Source organism: Panulirus ornatus, chromosome 16, assembly GCF_036320965.1.
Source record: "Panulirus ornatus isolate Po-2019 chromosome 16, ASM3632096v1, whole genome shotgun sequence".
NCBI lineage: Eukaryota > Metazoa > Arthropoda > Malacostraca > Decapoda > Palinuridae > Panulirus > Panulirus ornatus.
Genome location: NC_092239.1, coordinates 35,164,768 through 35,186,537, shown reverse-complemented (window position 1 = coordinate 35,186,537; position 21,770 = coordinate 35,164,768). Strand labels below are relative to the sequence as shown.

Below are 21,770 nucleotides of genomic sequence, written 5' to 3'. Positions count from 1 at the left end.
GCGCAGGTTACCGAATCGGACTCCTTTTCCTGGCTCTCCACTTGATGCCCGCAAATACTACGATTTTTGTGACATTTTCGGTACAGATGCCAACTGAAAACAATACTTCTCATTAGTCATTCTCGTTATGTATTCGTGTTGGTAACTTTTGCTAGAGCTGCTCATATGTTGACAATAATTAAGTAGATAAATGTTACTTGCGCAAGATTGCTAGAGGGAAGTCACACAACGTACGAACAGGCGGAATGTCCTCGTTTGTCCGAATCCAAGGATGAAGGAATTTCTCATGATCCATTTGTCTATTAATCAAATACAGTTTAGAGTTGCCTAAAAATTATGAAAAAAATTTACCTCCGGTTATGTTTTGTATAGATTATATAAGTGAATTATCGGTGTCGGTTTACTTCTTATTTTTTTAATTGCTCAAGACAACCTTGAGAGTTGGAACACAACGAGGTGCTCACGGATTATACCGTCCGTGGCAGACTCTCGCCCCTCCACTAAATTTTGTGATTCCGACATGAATTGGTGGACTGCTTCGATGGGGAGGACGTGCAGATGACCTGGGCAAACTGTGTGTGGTATTAGAGGTCCTAATAGTGCGTCAGAGTGGCTCTGGCCACAGATTCTTATGAAGACTTAGAATATGATGTCTTCTCAGAGGCAAAGCTTTGTCAGTGAGAGTGTTACAAACGGCCAGAGAAAAAGGTTTTCGTCGGGTTCACCGGATTGTCCTCACTTGCAAAAGAAAATTTGCCGACAGACAGACATGATGGAGAGTCAAAAACTAGCCAATTTTTCAGTTGCTCCGAATGGTGTTAGTAAAAGCACGGTCCTTGGCAAGAAGCAAGGGTCCGAGAAGAAGGTTTTGGCCATCAAGAATTTCAAAGGTAAGACATTTACAAGCTTATGGAATGATGCTTAACGTGAGGAATAGAATGATAGTTATGCTGTCGTCGATCATGAATTCCATGCAGTATTGCTGAGTGAGAAACTTCCATCAGCTGTTGTCAATGTAGGGTGTCCATGTCATTTTTTCGCATTGAGCAATATATGGTCTCGGAGTCGTGGAAATCTTTCATTTTGCTTGATGATATGAGATCAAGAAATAGTCCAGTGTTATAAGGTAGTTTTTGTAATAATTTTTTGGCTCTTAAGGTAATACAGGTACCTCCAGATGACTTTTTCCTCCTTCTCAGGTATGATGTACATCTGTGTGTTTTAGAACATTTCTTCGTTATGTTTTACTCTACAGTACAAGTCTAGTTTAGCACCGCATCGTTATTAAGTTTAGATATTGATTGGTACTGCTTTGCAAAGGTTGATTAAGAATGACAGTGTTGTATGGGAACATTGTTAATCTTCAGTATTTGATAAGGCAGTGTTGGTTAAGGGTATGAAGGTCAAGGAAAATTAGAGTTAGTAGGAAATTTATATTGTTGATTCATCGGTTTACCACTGTATCATCATTATCTGTGAATATTGATTGATTTTGTTTTGCTATGTTTGTTTGGTGTTCAGAGAATACAACAGCAGTTTTTGAGGATGATTTGGAGCATTATATTTTACTGTACAATATTAGATTGAGTGATAATAGTGATGTTTACATATATTAGAAAATTTGGGTTTGATATGAAGATATCTTAGGCATGACACTTATGAAATATTAACACATCCTAAATACACCTTAGCAGCTGAAACATACCAATATTGAATTGGTTGCTCTTGTCTTCTGATGGTTGATATCTAGCACCATTTGCACGGTGCTCAGTTATGGATGTAATCAATATATCACATAGAGAATTGAACATCAGGATAAGATTTTGCTGTTAGGGAAGTTAAGTAAGGCTTTCATTGGGTCTGTTGAGGTTTTACAGGTGTATGACTGTACCATGATTACACTCATCTCAGCCCATGTAGATCTTGGTGTACCTACCTTTTGTTCACTATTTATGAACGGCGTGCTTTACCAGTGCTAGTTTTATTTATTTTTTTATTTATGTTTCATTGTATAACATGGCACAGGTGTGAGGAACAGGTGTGATGATGGGTATCCTCACATGGATAGCATGTACATGAGAGAGTGTTGATATATCATGCAAAGTATTTCATTATACTGAATGTGGACCTAATGTTTTCTGTTCCTTGACTCAGAAATGGTCCTAAGATTCTAAGAAGAGGAAAAATGCTATTGAGATGTTAAATAGATGAATGTGATTGATCCATACTGTGATGATTATTTTCTGTCCTTCCATAAGTGATAAGTTATTAGGGGGAAGAGCAATGAAGGGTAGGGGAAGTGTGAGGGTAAGTAACATACAAAGATGAAACATTTGTGTAAATCAGTAGCACCTATGAAAACCTCACCTTATTTCTAACTAGGAGTAAGTGTTCTATGTCTTCAATATGGATGTTGCATCTTGGACATGAGGTCTCATGGTATGTTAAATCATTGCTTGTAATGTTGTTGAGATGGATGGTGACCAGATCTGAGACAAGATAGTGTAACTTACATGACCTAGGGGTTTACGACTGGGTTGAGAGAGTGGTTGTTTTTATTGCTAATTGGGTTATTCATGTGCGTTAATGATTTTCATTTTCATGTTGATTGGGTGATGAGGGATCTGTGAGTTAAGGTTGCCAATATATGAAGCAGGTATGAGTTCCTAGTTTCTACTCTGAGGTTGATGGTTTGTTGTGGTATGTTTGAAAGAAAAGTGGTTTCGTACTGTTGCAAATATGAGTGCCAAGCTTAGCTATTAAAGATTGTCCTGAAGTGTTTTCATTTTGTTTTAATTTTTTGAATGTTTGTTTGCTCAAGAGCCATAGACTGTTCTGAGAGCTAAATTTCTGGTGGTATATAGTTTTGTTGTTTGCTTTTGACAGGATGGATGACTAGGAAGCTGGGGGTGTAGTATAAGGTGGAGCAGATGAACTATTTGTAGGGATATTAAGGGAGTCTTTCTGTAGTCCAAAACTAGTGCCATTAAGTGTTCTTCGGATGTATAATTTTAGTTTGTTTATGACCTGTGCATACGTTTATGGTGTGGAGAGTGAATATGGTATGTGATTCATAGTATGATTGGAGTTGTGATAGGTGGTAGATGTTGACCTCTTAGATTGATATGAGGGTGAATTTTTATTTATAACTACCTGGAGTGAAGAGAGTGATGATAAATTTCTTTAGAAATGCAGATGTGCTGTTTTGGGTGAGTCAGTATTCTATTTGTGTGATGTGTTGCATGTTTGTCATTACTTGGGTAGTGGCATTATTTGGATGTGATTGATGAGTCGTCTGCACATGACAGGACTTTCACAATATTCATTTACCTATTAGTACAGTATGAGGAGAGTTCTACTTTCTATGAGCCTTAGCTGAACCTTTTGTGTTATCAAGTAGCTGTTTAAACCTTTTTGACTGCTTGCATTAACATTTTCTGTGGTTGATTTGTTCCAAACATATGCTACACTTACTTGTATTTTATTTTATTTTTTTTAGAATTGGGAGCTATAATCACTGCAAAAGTCCACATCAAGGCTGGGCCTTTATTAGAATATAAAAAGGTTGATGAAAGGGAAAAAGAAGAGACAAGGAAAAGTATGAGATTTGGAGGAAGTGACGACTCTGTTTCTTAAAAAGTACCATGTCATAGTTATTCAGAAAGAAATGAAATGGTAGAGAGTTTCATAGCTTTGAGGGGAAAGAAATGTCAGAATGACACCCTTGAGTTGCCACTGGCTACACAGTTATCATGTGATATAGCACTTGTCTGAGTATTGCGTGGTCTAGCTTTTTAACATCCTTTTTTAATCATATTCTTGTCTAGTTTCTTGCTGTGGTCTTTGGTTGTTCTGGTACTGCATGTTTTGAAAAACTAGATACTTTCAACATCATCCAGATGATTTAGAGAATTGAAGGCTGATTTCATGTCACCCTTCTCTCCCTGCTCCTCATGATGGGCAGTTTTGTAACAAGCCCAGTGCTTCAGGTATAATCTTGGTTGCTCTCTCGACATTCCTGATCAGGTCTTTGTATGGTACTTCTATAAGTGTTGTGACCAGACATAGCTTACAAAACATATCAGTATTTGTTTATTTCAATGCAGTTTTTTAGTTGGCAACAGAAACTCTCATTGATCTAATAATTAGTAACTGGTAACAGACAAGGCAGAGTTAACCCCAAGGTCTTATCCACCGATTTTTGTGATGTATTTCCCATAGTTAGTAGTTACGCGGAAGCCTTCTTTCACTGTGTTCCATTCTCATTACTTTGCACTTTATTGGATTCAGTGTCTTCAGTTATGTGACTAATTTTAGAGTTTGTCCAGGTTTCCCCTACCTAACCATGCTTGCAGATGATGCAAAGGTCTTGAGAGAAATAAGGAATGAAAACAAATGCATTGTTATGCATTTGTTTTCATTCTTTATTTCTCTCAAGACCTTTGTATCATCTGCAAGCATGGTTAGGTAGGAGTCCAGGCTGTTAGGCAAGTCATTCGCATACACCAGAAATAGCATTTTGCCCAAGATCAAGCTCAGTGGTGTGCCATTTGTGACTGTATCCCTTTTCGTGGATGCACTTCTTGTTCCTTACACTTATGAAATAAGTGAAGTGTAAATTGCAAAAACTAAATGGCAAGATTTAAACTGATTTTGAGAAGCATTGCATTTCCAGCTCGTGAGCACTTATCAAAGAAATCAAGTTGTATTTATTTATCTTTATCTGTGCATTATTATTTAAAGGGATAGTAAGAATCCCCATGTTTCCAGTTTGTTAACACTGATCAAGAACATCAAATATAATGATTTTTTTTGCATTTATGCATTATGATACATGATACATCCTATATCTTGACATTATAACTTGCATAGATTACTAAATGATGATGAGAGCAAGTAAAAAGGTCTGTGATGCAGAGGAATCAGCAGCTGGGCAGCAGCCATCGTTGTTTATTTGTGAGGTTTTATGCAGTCACTATGTGGAAGCAGCATCTTATGGGACTTGGTTGCCACTTCTTGGTTCAGTGAGGGTTGGGAAACTTCATGGGATACAGAAACTGTGTTTTGACAGCAGTGGGCATTAGTTGTATTTCAAGGAGAGAAGGAATGTTGTCTGTTATGATATTTGTAAGTTGTAGTGTAAGGGTTCAGAAAGACAGGTGTTCATTCCACGTAGTCCACTTGCGGGCATTGGATTTTCACCTTGGCAGTAACTGTATGTGTAAGTGAAGCCTCTAAATTTAGCAGCTCCAAAAATTGGTGCAAATGGTTCATGATAAGTTTGGGGAGTAAGAAATAGGTTTATAAGCAGTGAGGACTTAGAGATAAGTTATTTAGGTAAGTTCATTTTGCATGCTTTGAGTGCATGTTTGTGGCAGACTGGGAAGGCCAGCCTTTCCAAGCACTTATGCTGCGTGTTTATTTCCTTTAGTTTTCCCTTCACAATTTTTCTTTCAGTTCCTTATTGTACATGGTGTGCTTTTGAATAAATGTACTCCATTTATAGTGTGTTTTTATATCCTTGGAAGTTTTGTTCATATTCCAAAACCTTGAATGATAATTAGCTCCATTATTCCATTACTGTTTAGTGAGAAATGAATAAACAAGTGAGTAAGCCTTCAGATTGCCCAGGGTTCTTTTAGGTTATCACTGTTGACATATTAAGCTCTGGCACATGACCAAGAACACCTGGATTTCCATATTCTTTGCACAGAATATGGGAAGAAATATAGCAAGAAAAGTTTTTACAGCTTCAAAACCTATTTATCTTGGAATAACATGTTCTTTTACCCTACAGCATTTATTTTGTTACTGTAGTTTTTTCATGAATTGGTTTAATCATGATACACCATGATTTATTTTTATGCAGACTTCTCCTGCCATTAAGATGATAAAGGTATTTACATATTTTACAGTGCACAACCAGCCTGCTGTTGACCACATATCGGAATCATGGCGGTTTTTAAGAGAAGCAGTAGTTGCCATTCAGGAATCAAGAAAGTTGAGAGATAATCTCACACAAGAGGACCTTTACCGCTATGTAGATAACCTTATTACACAACGTCCTCCAGCACTACTCTATGCTGACCTTCGAGGTAAGTTCCTAAAGTGACGAACACGACATTAGTGTTTATATGCAACCTTCTTTTAGCATGGCTTGCAGTACTGCTGTATGCTGATCATTAAAGTGGGTTGTTACACAGATTATATGCCTTCTTTTTATCTTTTTTTAAGGTTTTTCTTTAGCATGGGCCTGACAAGGGTGTGTGCACTTCAGGTGATTGTTGGCATTGTTGGTGTCTGCATTTGCATATATATTTTTTCAAGATAAGAGTTGTTCTTCATTCCTTAGAACATTTATTTCAGGATGGAAACCCTCATAATTAAGTTCACAGTCTTAAAATAAGTACATAAAACCTCACAAATTGTAGCTAGCCGTCTGGGCCCATGATATATATGATGATGTTATTGGCTTGTAAATATGGAAAACTACCCCTGTACCATTATTCCTCTTGGAGACTCCTGTTATCATATCTTCATGTAATGTCATATAGTTAGCAATGGATACTCATGACCTGTTCAGTTGCAAGACCTAAATCCTACCAAGTAAGGGGGTACTTCCTACCTGGTTGTCGGGAGGGTTAGTGACGGCTGCCTAGTGAGCCACCATTTAATGGTTGTCAGTTTGCACTCCTCTGACCCAGGTAGCTGTCTTTTCTTTCTGTCTCACCCACATTTGGACTGCTGGCACTCTTTCCACTCGCATACAGTCTCCCCTTGTTGCATATAACACTTGACAACACTGAACTCATGCAACTTATTCATCATAACTCTAGATTTTCTTGTGCGCACTATGTGCTATCTCTGCCTGTTGGCAAAATGTTAGGAGCAATAGGTAGAAGTATTAGGTAGGAACATTAGACATGAACACTAGGTAGAAGTAATAGGTGTGAGCATTTGGTAACCTAACAGTCTAGAAAAAACATTGGGATGAAGTGGGGTTGAATTTTCAGGTGATTCATAAACTATCAGCTAAAGAGCAGATAGTAAGGCTGAGAGAAAGAGTTATAAAGGATGATAAACTTTGGAATAGTCTGTGAGGATGATAGACTTTGTTTTTGTGGTAGTAGGCATGACAGCTCGAGATTAGATGAGTGCAAATGAGGCTGTTTGTCTCGTTATACCAAGATTGATAATTATGATAATCATCCTTCTTATGCATAGCATTTTTGTTGTCATATACTTCATTTACACTCAGCTTTATTGATGATTTTTCAGATCTGACAGAGAAGCATATTAAATCTCGGTTGAATCAGTTCCTGAGTGGAACCAGTGATCGCTTGACATTCTTACGTCAATTAAATGACTGCTGGACACACCACTGTCACCAGATGAAGATGGTTTGTAATATCTTTCTGGCTCTTGACAGAGGCTACGTGCTACAGAATGCTCAGGTTTCTTCCATATGGTAAGGGGTTGCAGTACTTAGATTTTTTTTAATCTACTGAAAGATTATCCTTGAGAATCATATTTACATAAGTATAAATGATTGTGATATCTATACCTGTTTTTTGTAAACTTTAAGATGGGCTGTGCTGAACAATACTATGAATGCTCCCAGGAATGCTCAGGCCCAGAATTCATGATTTCACTTGTAATTTTTTTTCCCCTCTGTCAATTTGTAATCCAATAATGCCTGCTGATCATCTTTCCTACTCACATAATAAACTTTTTGAACCAGATATTCATAGTCACCAGTCCTTTTTCAGCACACAACTCCACAAGCTGTTCACCATTTCCATTCATAATACTGAATACCTCGTGCCCCCAATTGTACCCCTCAGTTGCCATATCAAACACCTTCATGTTCAAATCTCTCATAAGTAATACCTAGTTTCTTGCATCAGAACTGCTGAAGCATTTACTCAGCTGCTCCCAGAACACTTGCCTCATGATCTTTCTTCTCATGGCCAGGTGCATAAGCACTAGCAATCACCAGTCTCTTGCCATCCTCTTTCATTTTTCCCCACATCAGTCTAGAACACCTCCTTATTCTCTTTCACACCATCCTACAACTCCTACTTCAAGAGTAGTGCTGCTCCTTCCATAACTGTTGTTCTCTCACCCACACCTGACCACTCGAAAGACATTTTGAAACCACTCTGCCTCTTTACCCTTGAGGTTTGTTTCACTCATAGCCAGAACATTCAGGTTTCTTTCCTCAGACATAGTGCCTATCTCTCCTATCATCTCATCTTGCTTGGCTCCTTCTACTGTTCCATCTTTTGGATATTGAAATACAAAAAGGGAATGGTTTCCGGCCCCTACTACCACCCTCTTTAGGCCCCTCTTCAGCTTGCTGGGAATACGAAGGTAGAAATCTCTCTACTGTACCCCAGGGATTCCATTTGTTTTTTCATACTTGATTGCCATTTCCCTCCTTAGGAAGGGAGCTCTATCAGATTTATTAGGTATATAGATCTTTTGAGTTTATTAAGAAAGTTGCAAAAGATAATATTTTTATATCTGATTGCCTTTTCAGTGTAAGCTAGTTAGGTTCAGGAACAAATGAACAGTGACTCTATTTAAACAAATTGATGGGAGAGTACGTGGAGGATATTGTGTAAAGAAAATGTGAGAAGGGACATGGATTCAGTGGGAGGGGAAGGATAAGATAGGAAATCATCATGAATAGAATTTGAAAGACAATTTTCTCGGACAAAATTTTCGTGTTTTTAATTTGATTTTTTTTATATGCTTTATTTTTGTGCATTTTTGCTTTCCTTAGCCTTGTTCTTGCTAATTTCTAATGTCTTAACACCCAATACTTTTACTGGTGTCCTGATTTCTGGACTGCAATATCATGTAAGTCTGGTTACCTAATTGTCCACAGCATTTTTACTATCCCGGTATCATTATTAATTTGCCTCAGGTGACTGTTTATTATGTTCAACTGACAGCACATCAGAATATTCTCATGTTTACTTATAATAATTTTTGGTGGCGGAATTCATGTATTTACTTTTCTTGCTATTTTGGCCAACAATCTAAATCACTTGTGGTTTTTAACCTTTGAGTAGCATTGCCTCATCTCCTAGACTGCAATATTTTGCCTCTTCTCTTAGGTACTTCAGTCTTTTGTATAACCTAATTAGGATATTTCCATTATGACTAGCCTACATACTTTATATACAACTATCTATATATCCCTTACACTCTTAAGGGAGTAACCACATCAAAAAAGTCTCCTTAATTGGTGAACTCTAATGTCTCATTCATGCACATTGTGTCATTTTGTTTTACACACTTTCATCTCTTAAGGGCACTTTTTCAAGATATTTTGCTTTTTTAGATATAATGGTTCTGTTCTTGTTTACAGAAGATATAGGCATTGCTCTTCCAGTGCTCATTCAATGTGCACTTTTTTTTTAATGCCTTCATTTTGTTGGTTCATTTTATAGTTTTTTTTTTTTTTATCACTGCCACTTCTCATTCTTTTAGAGTTATTTTGGTATGGATATAATTAATTGTACAATCTTGGCTTTTTCTTGTGTTTTGGTCAGTACTTGCTACTTGCCAGTGCAAAAAGAGACAGAGATGGAAAGGAAGAAAAAAAAAGAAGTGAAGGTTGTATGGAAAGAAAGGGACCTCCTAAAGTTAATGTTTATAAGTTCACTAATTTCAAATGTTCATGTGATATAAAGTACTGTTATGTCAGCTACTTATTTTTATTGAATTTCAATCCTAAGGTATTGGTTGGGAAAACTAACTTTTATGCAGATATATAGTACACAGTTTCCTATTTGATATCAGGGGCTTTTGTGTTACTTGTCATTTGCTCTGGAATGACTTAATCTCTTACTTATTTGCATGCAGTATGGTTAAGATGTTTAATATTCACAGGGACATGGGTCTGGAATTATTCCGGCAACATATTTTAGAGGAAGTAGTTGTAGAAAATCGATGTGTTGATGGTTTACTAATGATGATAGAAAAAGAACGATCAGGAGAGACTATCGACAGATCACTTGTCAAATCCCTTCTCAGAATGCTGTCTTCGCTACAAGTATATCATAAAGTATTTGAAAACAAGTAAGTCTTTATGGATTGTGTTGCAGGTGTTATTTCTTACTACTTTGCAGTTGGTATCATCACATGGGTTACATGCTAAATTAGTTTTGTTTATTTTCAGTCTTTAAGTGTATCCTGTCTTACTTATACTTGTTTTATAGTCATGGAGCCCCATAATTTGAACTTTACAGTTTTACAAATTGTTTGTTTGTGCTGGGTGCATTATCCATATCTTCATTCATTTTATTACATAAATCAACAACTCATACTTTTTTTGTTTTTAAGTGTATCCTATCATGCTTTTCCTTGTTTTATAACCATGGGGCCCCATATTTTGAACTTCTATACTATTTTTCGAACTGTTTATGTATGCTGTGTGCATTATCCGTATCTTCAGTCATTTTATTACATTAATCAACAACTCATACTGTAAAGAAAGCACTTTCCCACAACTCTCTTAGCTAGTTTATTGCCCAGTTCCATGCCATTGTGAAAGCTTTGTGGTTGATGATATATGGAAGAGTGGCTAGAATGGATGGGATTGCAGTTGAATTTCTTAAGAAAGAGGTGAAAGTATTGCTTATTGGTTATTCAGGATTTTCAGTTTATGTATGCACCAAGTTGAGGTGCATGAGGACTGGCAGAAAGCCTACATAATACCAGCATATAAAGGCAGGGAGTGAAAGTGAAATCATGAATTACAGAGGTACAAGTCCTTACAGTATTGTATATAAGTTTTACGAGACTGTGGAGGAACAGTGTGGTTTCATGAGTGGCATAGAATGTGTGAACCAGGTGTTTGATATGAAAATATTGTGTGAGAAATACTTAGCAAAAGAGGAGGATTTATTTGTGGCATTTATTGATTAGGAGAAAGCATGTGGTAGGATTGTCAGTGATGCTTTGTGTAGGATGTGAAGAATATATGATGTGGGAGGAAGGTTCCCGGATTCAGTTTGGAATTTTTACTGGGAGATTGTGGCACATGTGTGAGAAGGAAGTGAGAGGGTTAGTGGTTCCAAGGGAAGATGGATTTGTTTCAGGGGTATATGATGTCACCATAACTGTTTAATCTTATGTTGAGGTGGTGAAGGTCATGGAGAGAGGGACAGGTCCACAGTATGCTGGGGGTGGGAGGGGTGTAGGAGATGAGCTAATTCCTGTTTGTGGATGATATGGTTTAAGTGGTGGTTTCAAAAGTTGCAGAGTCTGGTATGTGCATTTAGGAGTGTTTGAAAGGGGGAAGTTAAGTTTTAACCTGACCAAAAGTAAGGGAATGGGGTTTAGTAGGGGTACAAGACACATCTGTCTGTATGTAATTTTGAATGGAGAGTGTGTGGAGGATGTAAAGTGCTCTAGATACCAAGGAGTGGACGTGACAGCAGTGGGTTGGCAGTGGGGTCAAAGTTCGTGGGTGCAATGACGATTATGTGGAAGGGAGGAAAGCTGCTAGAAGCTGTGAGGAGTGTAAGGCATGTGAGCAAGTAGGAAGGGAGGAAAGCTGCGAGAAGCTGTGAGGAATGTAAGGCATGTGAGCAAGTAGGAAGGGAGGAAAGCTGCTAGAAGCTGTGAGGAGTGTAAGGCATGTGAGCAAGTAGGAAGGGAGGAGGAGGAGTGAGACCTGCAGAAGATGAGTCTGTATCAAGAGTGTATGATATTACCATAGATATGTATTTATTTATGGATGAGTGGACAGGGAAGAAAGTACAATGGGTTTTGAGAGGAGTGGGCCTACACTATGTTGAGGGTAGGGATGTCTGGAAGGTGAGTCATTTGTTGTTTGCAGGTGAATGGATCTAATGGTAGATTCAAATGAGAGTCTGCAGAAGGTTGTGTCCAATTTTGGGAGACTGATGAAAGGATAAAGCTGAAAGATAATGTGAATAAAAGTGAGTGATAGGTTATTAAATGCAAGTTGAAGTGCTGCGAATTTTACTGAATGCCTGCAATTTTCCACACACTAGATTTTTGGTGTTTGCAGATGTTGAGTGTCAAATTTAGGACATTGGAATGCATTACTCATGATACTATTGTTACATCTAAAGGATTCCTCTTGATTTTGTTCCTACTTTATCTTGACAAGTGCCTAAAGGCCAGAGTCCATGATTCATCATTTGGAGGATTGGTAAAGGATTTGTCATGAGTTCTGAGCAATTATTTCTCCATTAGTTAAGAGCTCTTCATGTTTTTATCCTTAACATTTTTCCATGGTGGTGTCAATTGTAACTAGTTTAGAGAACCCTAATGAGTGTTTGTTTTGGAAAATTTAACATAGTTTAAAAGATATCAGAATCATAGGAAGTTGATAAGGCATTATGCTAATATCTATATATCTATACCTCTGATTCCTGTTTCCTTTGAAAACTTCCTCATGGGATGGTCATGACAAAAGAATCTCCATAGCTGGTGATTTCCATTGCTGGTTTTTAGCCTTTAGTGCCTCACTCTTAGCAGGCCACTGATGGAGGGCAACTCTGGCACTGTGTTTTCAGAGGCTTCTACCTTATGTTCCAACCTGCTACTTCTGCCTTCTGCTCCTGCCTAACATTCCTACCTATTCTACCTAATGCTCCTGCCTGTTGTTCCTACCTTCTACTTCTGTCTGTTTCTCCTATCATTTTCCCGAAAGGCTAGGCTAATGTGTAAGTGCAGGAAAATCTAGTGTTACGAAGAATGAGTTTGTGTTCAGTGTTGTCAAGCGTTATTTGTAACATAACATTTTATGTGGACAGAATGCCAGCAGTCCCCGTGTGGGTGAGGCAGAAAGAAAATATTTTATGTGGACAGAATGCCAGCAGTCCTCGTGTGGGTGAGGCAGAAAGAATAGACACCTGTGTAGGTCAGAGGAGTGTAACTTGACAATCACTGAAATGCTGGCTTATTATGTAATAGTGACTAACCCTCCACATACCCAGACAGGTATTGCTGGGGATATACATCCCTGGTCAGTGACTGCCAACTAGGCACTACCTTATGCTGATATTTAGAATATGATGAATACCAGTGTTATGAAGAGAGTATAAATAGATTAATTCAATGACTCTTTGTTTTCAGATTTTTGGTGGCCACAGAACAACTTTATCTACGTGAGGGTCAAAGACTCACACAGGACCGAGATGTTCCTCAGTACCTCCTACATGTTGACAAGAGACTTACTGAGGAAAATAACAGAGTTCTACATTATCTCGATATGTCTACTAAGTAAGCTTATACTTCATTTACAATAGGAATATTAGTGGTAAGTTGTTTAGATGTCTTTTGATGTTAAGATGTAAACATTTTTAAGAAAGGAGAGGTGACAGAGATGTCAGTGTGCTTATTAAAACAGCTCTCATGCTGTTGATTTTTTTTTTTAGTGACTGACATAGTACAGGTAAGAATTGCTCAAATCATTGCCATTTCTGATGAAAAGAAAATACAGGATAAGAGAAAGAATGAAAAAATTAATCAGAGCTTCTCTTTTAATTATAGGCCTGACTTTTTATGCATAAAAAGTCAGGCCTATAATTAAAAGAGAAGCTCTGATTAATTTTTTCATTCTTTCTCTTATCCTGTATTTTCTTTTCATCAGAAATGGCAATGATTAGAGCAATTCTTACCTGTACCATGTCAGTCACTAAATAATGATAATGATTTAGAGGCCAGTTTGGAGGTGAAAAGAACTTTTTGCAGTTTATGGGATAAATCTGTATTTATGTTTACCTCACAGACGGCAGTTGATATATTGTGTGGAGAAGCAGCTCTTAAGTGAACACAAAACCCTCCTACTACAGAAGGGGTTAGACTCTCTTCTTGATCAGAACCGCCGTCACGACCTTTCTCTGTTATATAATCTTTTTGCCCGCATAAAGGGAGGACTGGATGACCTTTGTACCCACTTCAATGCATATATTAAGGTAAGTGTTGGTTAAAGTTGATAGTTATGCATGCTTACTTTTTCAGTGTGTTCATTTTTAAGACTCAGTTCCTGCACCTAAAGCAGAATTGCCTTTGGTGATTTTTTACTGTATTCACACATTAGCAAATACTAATTCAAGAAATGAAGAACTGGTGTTTATAATAAGACAGAGTAATTGCAGAATATTTGCTAGGAATGTGAATGTTTTGTATTAAAAGCGGTATTAGACTGCTTGTAAGTAAAGAACAAGGTGGATTTTAGAAGGTAACAGGATATGTTTCCATATTTTTACATTTCAAAGTTAATGGAGAAAGTTTTAGAGAAAAAGGAATAAGCTATATGCTTTACTGATGGATTTAGAATTTATTCATACTTGAACGCCATTTTCTGTGTTAGCGAGGTAGTACCACGAACAGACAAGGAAAAGCTGCACCTGCTCTCATCCATTCTCTATCTGTCATGTTTAGTGCACTGAAAGCACAACCTCCTATGCACACCCAGGGCCCACAGGCCTTTCCATGGCTTACCCCAGCCATTTCACATGCCCTGGTTCTGGTCATTGACTTCATGTTGATTCCCATATAGCATATTGTTCTACTACACCCTCTTGCATGCTCAGACCTTAATCACTCGCAATCTTTTTTGCTTCATCCTTCTATCTCATTTGGTTTCTCCCTTCTCCTTGTTCCCTCCACACATATATCCTCTTTGTCGACCTTTCCTCACTCATTCTTTTCATATGTCCAAACCATTTCAGTGTACCCTCTTCATCTCCTTTAACCTTATTTTTTTTTATTGCACCTCTATCTTGCCCTTTTATTACTTGTACAATCAAGTCAACTTTCACTTGGAACCACTCACTCTCCTCTTTTCCTATTCATACACATAACAAAAACTTCTTATTGCTTTTAGGAGCTTTCCTCCTGCAGTCAAAAAGAAACTTTCTGCCATTAATGAGTGAAATAGTTCAAGCAGCATGCAACAGTCAAGTGATTGCCATATTAACAATCTCTTAAGGTTCACTCAGAATTCTTCTCTTCATATCTTCAGAAAAATATATAATAGACATCAAATGGCTTTACAAAATTTTTGCTGAGGTTGTTTGGGATATCTCTTATGGTTAAGAAAATTGTTTCCAAGATGATGCTAAGCATGTTTCATATCGTATATCCCACCCTGGGAATGAGAGGAATATAACCAGTAAAAGGAAAAGGAATGTGTGGCGGAAAGAATGTGCATTTTCTAGATAAAATGTTTTTTGGTATGACTCCTGACAGTTCTTTTTGTATGTTATGAAAAATTTTCTGACATGTAAAGAAACTTGTTCTTGTATACAGTATATAAATTTTTAGTATATTAGGTTGTGTTGTAAGTAATCCTTACTACTATTTTTCCTAATCTACTAAGTAATGTTAAAGCTGATCATTTATTTTCAGTCATATGGGAAGACAATTGTGATTAATCCTGAGAAAGACAAAGGGATGGTACAAGAGCTGCTTGACTTTAAGGACAAGATGGATGGTATTGTTACTGAATGCTTCAACAACAGTGATAAGTTTGTCCTAGCCTTAAAGGAAGCATTTGAACATTTTATAAATCAGAGACTCAACAAGCCAGCCGAACTAATAGGTATGTCATACAAGAGGGACATAGACACATTGATGAATTGATTGCACTTGTGTACTTATGCTTTAAATCTCTGAATAGATCATCTCAATTAGTATAATCTTTCAGCCATTCTTTAAAGTGTTAAACTCCTTGTTTATATATTCATGTACTATTTGAATATTTGGAAAGTCCTTCCTTAACGCTGTTAAAACAGAATTATGATGAGTAAGTACATTGATGATGTATAGTCAGAAGACAAATTGAAGTAATAAGGGGTAAAAGTACTACCTTTTTACAGCATTTCAAGTGAGAGGCTCTTCCCAGATGTGTTTTTCAGACTGCTTCGACTCCCCTTGACCTGGATTAATTCAGAATATACTAATTTTCCCAAATGTATGGTATCATTCATATTTGTCATGATTATTGTAGTGCAGGCACTGAGAGCAGCCATCGATTTGCAAAAGATTAAGCTTTAGGTTGAAGAAGTGATGATATGGAAGGTTTTATATTGCTATTGATTAAGGTTTGGGTGAGAGAATCATGGTCTATCTATTTCTCAAGTGCCTGTTCTCCCCAGGAACTCTCATCAAGGGAGTGGCTTATGGCAAAAGAGTCTCAACTTACCTGTAGCTTTACATACCTCCTTCACATACACCGATCCATGCATTCTTTTTCCATTTCTCTCCCTTCAGTACTCTCCCATTTTGTTTCTTCATGTTATGGGTGGTCTTCCTCTCACAGCTTGCTATTTTACACTCTCCTCATAAACTCCCCATCTTGCATTCTTTCCACATGCCCTAACCATCTTAAAAGTATAACATTTCTTTCACTATACCACTCTACTTCATTTTCTTTGCATTCCATGCTAAACCAAATCTCTCCTACAACCCCATATCACTTTGTTCTCTCCATCTAGTCATATCACATACCATCTGTCTCTCTATCTCTATCTCTGATGCCCGCTCCTCAGGGAACTCCCATTAAGGGGTTGGGTATGGCAAAAGAATCTTATCTCTGTCTGTACATGCTTGCCTTGTTTACTTCATGCTCCTTTCAAGTAACTCATTTCCACAGCCTGGGTTCTTGACCTCTGTGACTCACTCCATGTCCATGTTTCGATTGCATAGGCCTGGGTCGAGAGGACTGTGTTGTCCCTCAGTCCTTTCTTTGCTTCCATACCTATAGTTCTACTCTTGATTGTTCTGTTAAGAGACCTAGTGACTCTTTTACCCAGTACTGCTCCTTCCCTTATCTCTCCTTCCGTATCACCAAACTTGCCCAGGTAGTTGGGGAGATAGGGAGCGTTACATGATAGAAGAGTCAATGGGTCCTTTGAATGAATAATGAAGGATAGAGGTGTAAGTATGGAGGCAAAGAGAGTCTTTCTCTCCCTTTATCTATAACACAATTTATTACTCTTACTTCCCTCATTCTATAGGGCTATTCAAAATCTATGCTTTATCTCTGTTTCCTTTTTACTTGCATTTGCATTCAATTGCCAGGGTCTACTCACATCATAAATGACACAGCCTTTTTCAACTCCTCTTCATTCTCGGCACACAGCACAGTATCATCTGCACACAGGCTTGTCACTAGCCAACATATCTCACCACCATCGTTCATCTCTACACCCCTTCTCCCTGGTTTTGCTTTCATCTCTCTTATCACTCCATCCATATGTATATGTTAAAAAGTCATGGTGACATCACACAGCCCTGCCTTACTCCTGCATGGATACCAAAACTATTGTTCAACTCTTTATCTACCCTTACATATGCATTTGCTATACTATAGAAGACTTTCACGCCATCAAGTATTTGAACTTTTACTGCATGTATCCTTAACACATCCCATAAAGTAATCCTCTCACCTGTGTCCTACCTTTTCTCTTGATCCTTTAAAGCTACATACTGCATCTTACCTTTTGCTAGATTCTTTTCCACAGTCATTCTCAGTGCAAAAATCTGGTCCACCCACTCATACCTTTCTTAAGACTCCCTTGCTCCTCACTTATTCTGCATTCATTCACTTCTTTTGTTCTTATCAGTCAACACTTGCATACACTTTTTGTGGTCTGCTAAACACTTATTCCCCTGTGATTGCTTTATACACCCTTAGTGCCTTTTCCTTTGAGTAAAGAAACAGTGATAGCTTTCATTCAGTCCTCAAGCACTACCCTCTGCTTCTATACTAAATTACATATCAAATGCATCCACTCCATCACAATTTCTACTCTAACATTTCAACGGTGATACCATCCACTCCAGGTGCCTTTGCTACCTTCAACCTCATTATTGCCCATTTTATCCTCTTCTTGCTATAGGCCACTGCTTATGTAGTTGGTAAAAGTTGGCAGTTCTGTTAAGATGGTGTAATTCATGTTGGAGAGAATGCACAGAAGTTGCAGAATACCACTGTGAAATAGAGAATTTACATGAAAACAGTGTGGTTATATATACAGGCAAAATTGTCACATTAGGAAAATGCAAATCACAATGTGAACTGTTTGATAGCGCATGAAAGTATCAGTAGAATTTACTAGATATTTGTTACATCCATTAGAAATATAGTACTGGATGGTGAAATATTTTACATGTATTGGAGTTAGTATATTATTGGTGCAGTTTGGAATTTTTTTTAGAAGGATGATGTAGCATGTTTTGATGATTACTTTTATAAAAGTAGCTGGATACTTCCATTTTATGAGACCCACACAGGGAGGAAATTGTTGTGAAGTAGGTGGACAAAATTAGGAATAGATATTTAATAGTTTCATTTTTCTAAAAAGTGGTCTGTGAAGGACTGTATATTGAGGATATTCAGTCATTTAGAGATAAGTGTAGGGAGCTTTGAATAATTACTAATACGTGAAAGTAATTGTAGGGGAAACCAAATATGAGGTGGCAGGACATTAAAGTAATATGTGTTTAGGAAAAGTACAACTGTAGATGAATGAAGTGTGTTGTGAGTGTTAGGCATATTGGTTGCTGTTTGGGTTGACATGAGTTGACAAAGTTAGGGTGTGTGTGCCAGAAGAAATTTGAGAGTAATTGTGAAGAGAAGTAAGGTGATGAGATGATACAGGATGGTTTGAGAGTAAGTCTAGTTGGGGAGAACCTAGAGAAAGTGGAATGCTTATATTCGTGGGAGTTAACTTGGCAGTGGATGGAATTGTGGAGGCTGAAGTAATTCATGAGGTAGTTTATGGGGCTAAGGTCCTCGGTGCATTGAGGAGTATGTGGAAGAAGTCTGTTAGGACAAAAATGGATATATGTAAAGATAATGTATTCCCAGCAGTTTTGTATGGATGTGAGGCTTGGGTGCTAATGCAAAAGAATGGAAGAGGATATATTTTGAAAATGAATTGGCTGAAGATGAGGAAGGTCACTCATGTAAGGAATGACATTGTCCAAAACAGGTGTTGTGAAGTGACTCTTGATAGGAAGTCTTTTACTTTTGTATTGGAATAGATTTTTTTTCCGCAGCCAAGTTTGTTGATGGTAAGCTACGTGCTGGTAACAAAGAAGCAACTGAAGATGAACTAGAGCGACTCCTAGATAAGATTATGGTTCTGTTTAGATTTATTCATGGCAAGGATGTTTTTGAAGCATTCTACAAGAAGGTATGTTTCAAATTTTTTATGTGATACACTAACAATACTTTTTTTACTTAATTACTTTTCATGCTGTACTTCGTTCTTTCTTTCTTTCATACATATTTGCCAATTCCCACATTAGCACACTATCTGGTGATTCCTGTAAGTTGCATTAACCAAGGACACATCTCCAGTGTTAAGTAGGAGTAGGTGTGCTGATCTTACATTGTTAAAATGGCATGGTTTTTGATCTTCTTTTTTGCCCTTTTCTGGTGATAGAAAGCTCTCATTCAAGATTGCTTCATCGGCTGAGATAGCTTTTTATTGTGAAGGATATAGACTTTGTTAATGAAGAGAGACAATAAAAGTCTTCAAATGTTGAGATTAGTGCAAAAGTTACCATGGATGCATACCATTTGGCAGGTAGCTTTCACCCCTGACTGTGATGGAAATTATATGAAAAGAATCAGATTATTGAAGCATAAAGTGATTTTAAGAAACAAAAAGTCCTTAATGATTTAGGTTTTGACCTTTTTCTTATGTAATTGGTGGATTGCCATCATTAGAAAACAGTTTTGCAAGTGTGAAATATAGGAAGTTCCAAGAAATGAGACTGCGTTCTTGTTGATTAAAGAGATGACTGTACAGTATGAAGTAACCAGGGTAAATATGTAGCAGACTATGTCTCCTTTTGATTACACTGTGGGTGAAAAGTCACTTTTGTCATGGCTGTAACATCATCAATTGAAAGAAGGAAGTAAAGACTCATGTAGGAAACTCATTCCAGAAGAGTCCATCAGTTTCCTGCTTCAGCTTTTATTGTATCCTTGAAGCTGCATGAGCTGATAAAGGTGGTCCTGGGGTTACATATGTATTGTGATTTGATAATATTGCGCATTTTCAGCCCTCGTCAGACAAAACCCCTGGGATGTAAGTTGGCCTTGACGTGGCCCCAGGGCTTCCCACTAACAACTTACAGTTTTCAGTATTATTATTCTGTATGTATCAATCACCTTGAGTTAATTATATAATAGAATTTGCATAAGGATTTTAGTAATACAAAGGTGTGAATTGTATTGGACTTTATGCTCATTTGAAATTTAGAGGTCTCTTGGGACATTGAATTCTAAGATGAGAGTATAATAAGCTTTACTGGAAGTGGGGGCTGGAAGTCCTTTCCTCCTGTATTATTACTGTACAGAGATAAGGAACAGAGGAAGGAGCAAAGTGAAGCTTTTCCTCAGTCTCAATATCTTCCTGACACTATATCACGAAGGTGGAGAACAGTGAACAGATATAGAAAAAAATTACCATTATTGATTCAGAATAAAGTTGATATTGGAAAAGTAATGGAATGTACTATTCTATATGCATATAAGAGTGAGCATCTAATCTATCTTAAACTTCTTCCAAATTGATATCATCATTCTTGAGGCCCACAGGAATGTTTTATCTAACGAAGGCTGAAAGTGCTGGTTATTTATATTAGATGACTCAGCCACTTTGGAGGCTCTGGCATAGGCCCATCTGTTATCCCCAGTGCAGTGGCTGTTGGTTACTTGCTTGTAAAGTTTGTAGAAAATTGTGATTGGTGATATTTTTTATCATATTTTTTACATGTTTTTGTCAATAAATGATTGTTCTATTGCATATACACTAATAAAAGTATTTTCTTACTTTTTCTGTTCATGTTTTATCTTTTTTTTTTTTTCATAGATTGACTGTAAATCAGGAATGGGTTTGTGTGATGGTATAGAAGTCCTAGCAGTGTTGACTGAATGTAAGGCATGAGCCTCAGGTCATAAAGTATGTTAGGGAGTAGATGAAATGGAAATGAAATGTTTGAGGATGATATGTGATGTGTAGAGAGTTGATTGAAGATGAAATGATGGTGTTCGACTGACGTATGGTAGTAAAAAGAGTATGAGAGAGTTTAGGAGGGTATGTTGATTTGGATTGGAATGAGAGGAAAGCATGGGGAAAGGTTGACTAAAAGGGTAAAAAAATTGGAAGTGGATGTAATAGTTTGAAGGGGAAAGCTAAGCAGGAGGTGGAAGGATGGAGTGAAAGATACACTGAATGATTGCAGCCTGAACTTGTAGGAGGGTGTGAGGTGTGCATGGGAAAGAGCTAATTGGAAAGATGTGGTATACATGGAACAACTTACTTTCAAGAGGCTGAACCATAGAAATGTCTGTTGGGCTTTGCTGTGGATATTGGGGATTCTGTATGAGGCATGCATGAGATAGAGGGAACTGGAGGAATGTTCAATACAAAGGATAATGTGCTGTCAGTGGGCTTGGCCATTCATAGGGGGCTGTGTTTTTAGTGCATTATACATGGCAGCTAGAAAGTGGATATAAGCATGTTAGGCCATTCTTTTTCATACTTTTTGCTCCATTTGTGTATAAAAGTCCACATCGAGGCCAGGCATTAATTGAAATACAAAAAAAGGTTAAAGAGGAGAAATAAAGAAAAAAGACTACTAATGTTATAAAGATATTTGAGAAAAAGGAAAATCTCCTTTTTACAAATGACAGATCATAGCTTTTGGAAAACACATTAGGGAGTAAAGAGTTCCAAAGCTTCACAGTGTAG

The 21,770-nt window shown here is 37.4% G+C and overlaps 1 protein-coding gene across 1 annotated transcript in view; it reads left to right on the top strand.

The window, feature by feature from the left end:
• Positions 1-217: 217 nt before the first annotated feature.
• Cul4 (cullin 4) overlaps positions 218-21,770 on the top strand; it is a 43,113-nt gene continuing 21,560 nt past the window's right edge. The window contains exons 1-8 of the mRNA XM_071671570.1: positions 218-890; positions 5,916-6,095; positions 7,279-7,468; positions 9,904-10,092; positions 13,126-13,272; positions 13,781-13,967; positions 15,406-15,598; positions 19,063-19,199. Coding sequence (XP_071527671.1) covers positions 647-890; positions 5,916-6,095; positions 7,279-7,468; positions 9,904-10,092; positions 13,126-13,272; positions 13,781-13,967; positions 15,406-15,598; positions 19,063-19,199 — 1,467 coding nt within the window. The 5' untranslated portion in view covers positions 218-646. The remainder of the gene's footprint in view (positions 891-5,915; positions 6,096-7,278; positions 7,469-9,903; positions 10,093-13,125; positions 13,273-13,780; positions 13,968-15,405; positions 15,599-19,062; positions 19,200-21,770) is intronic.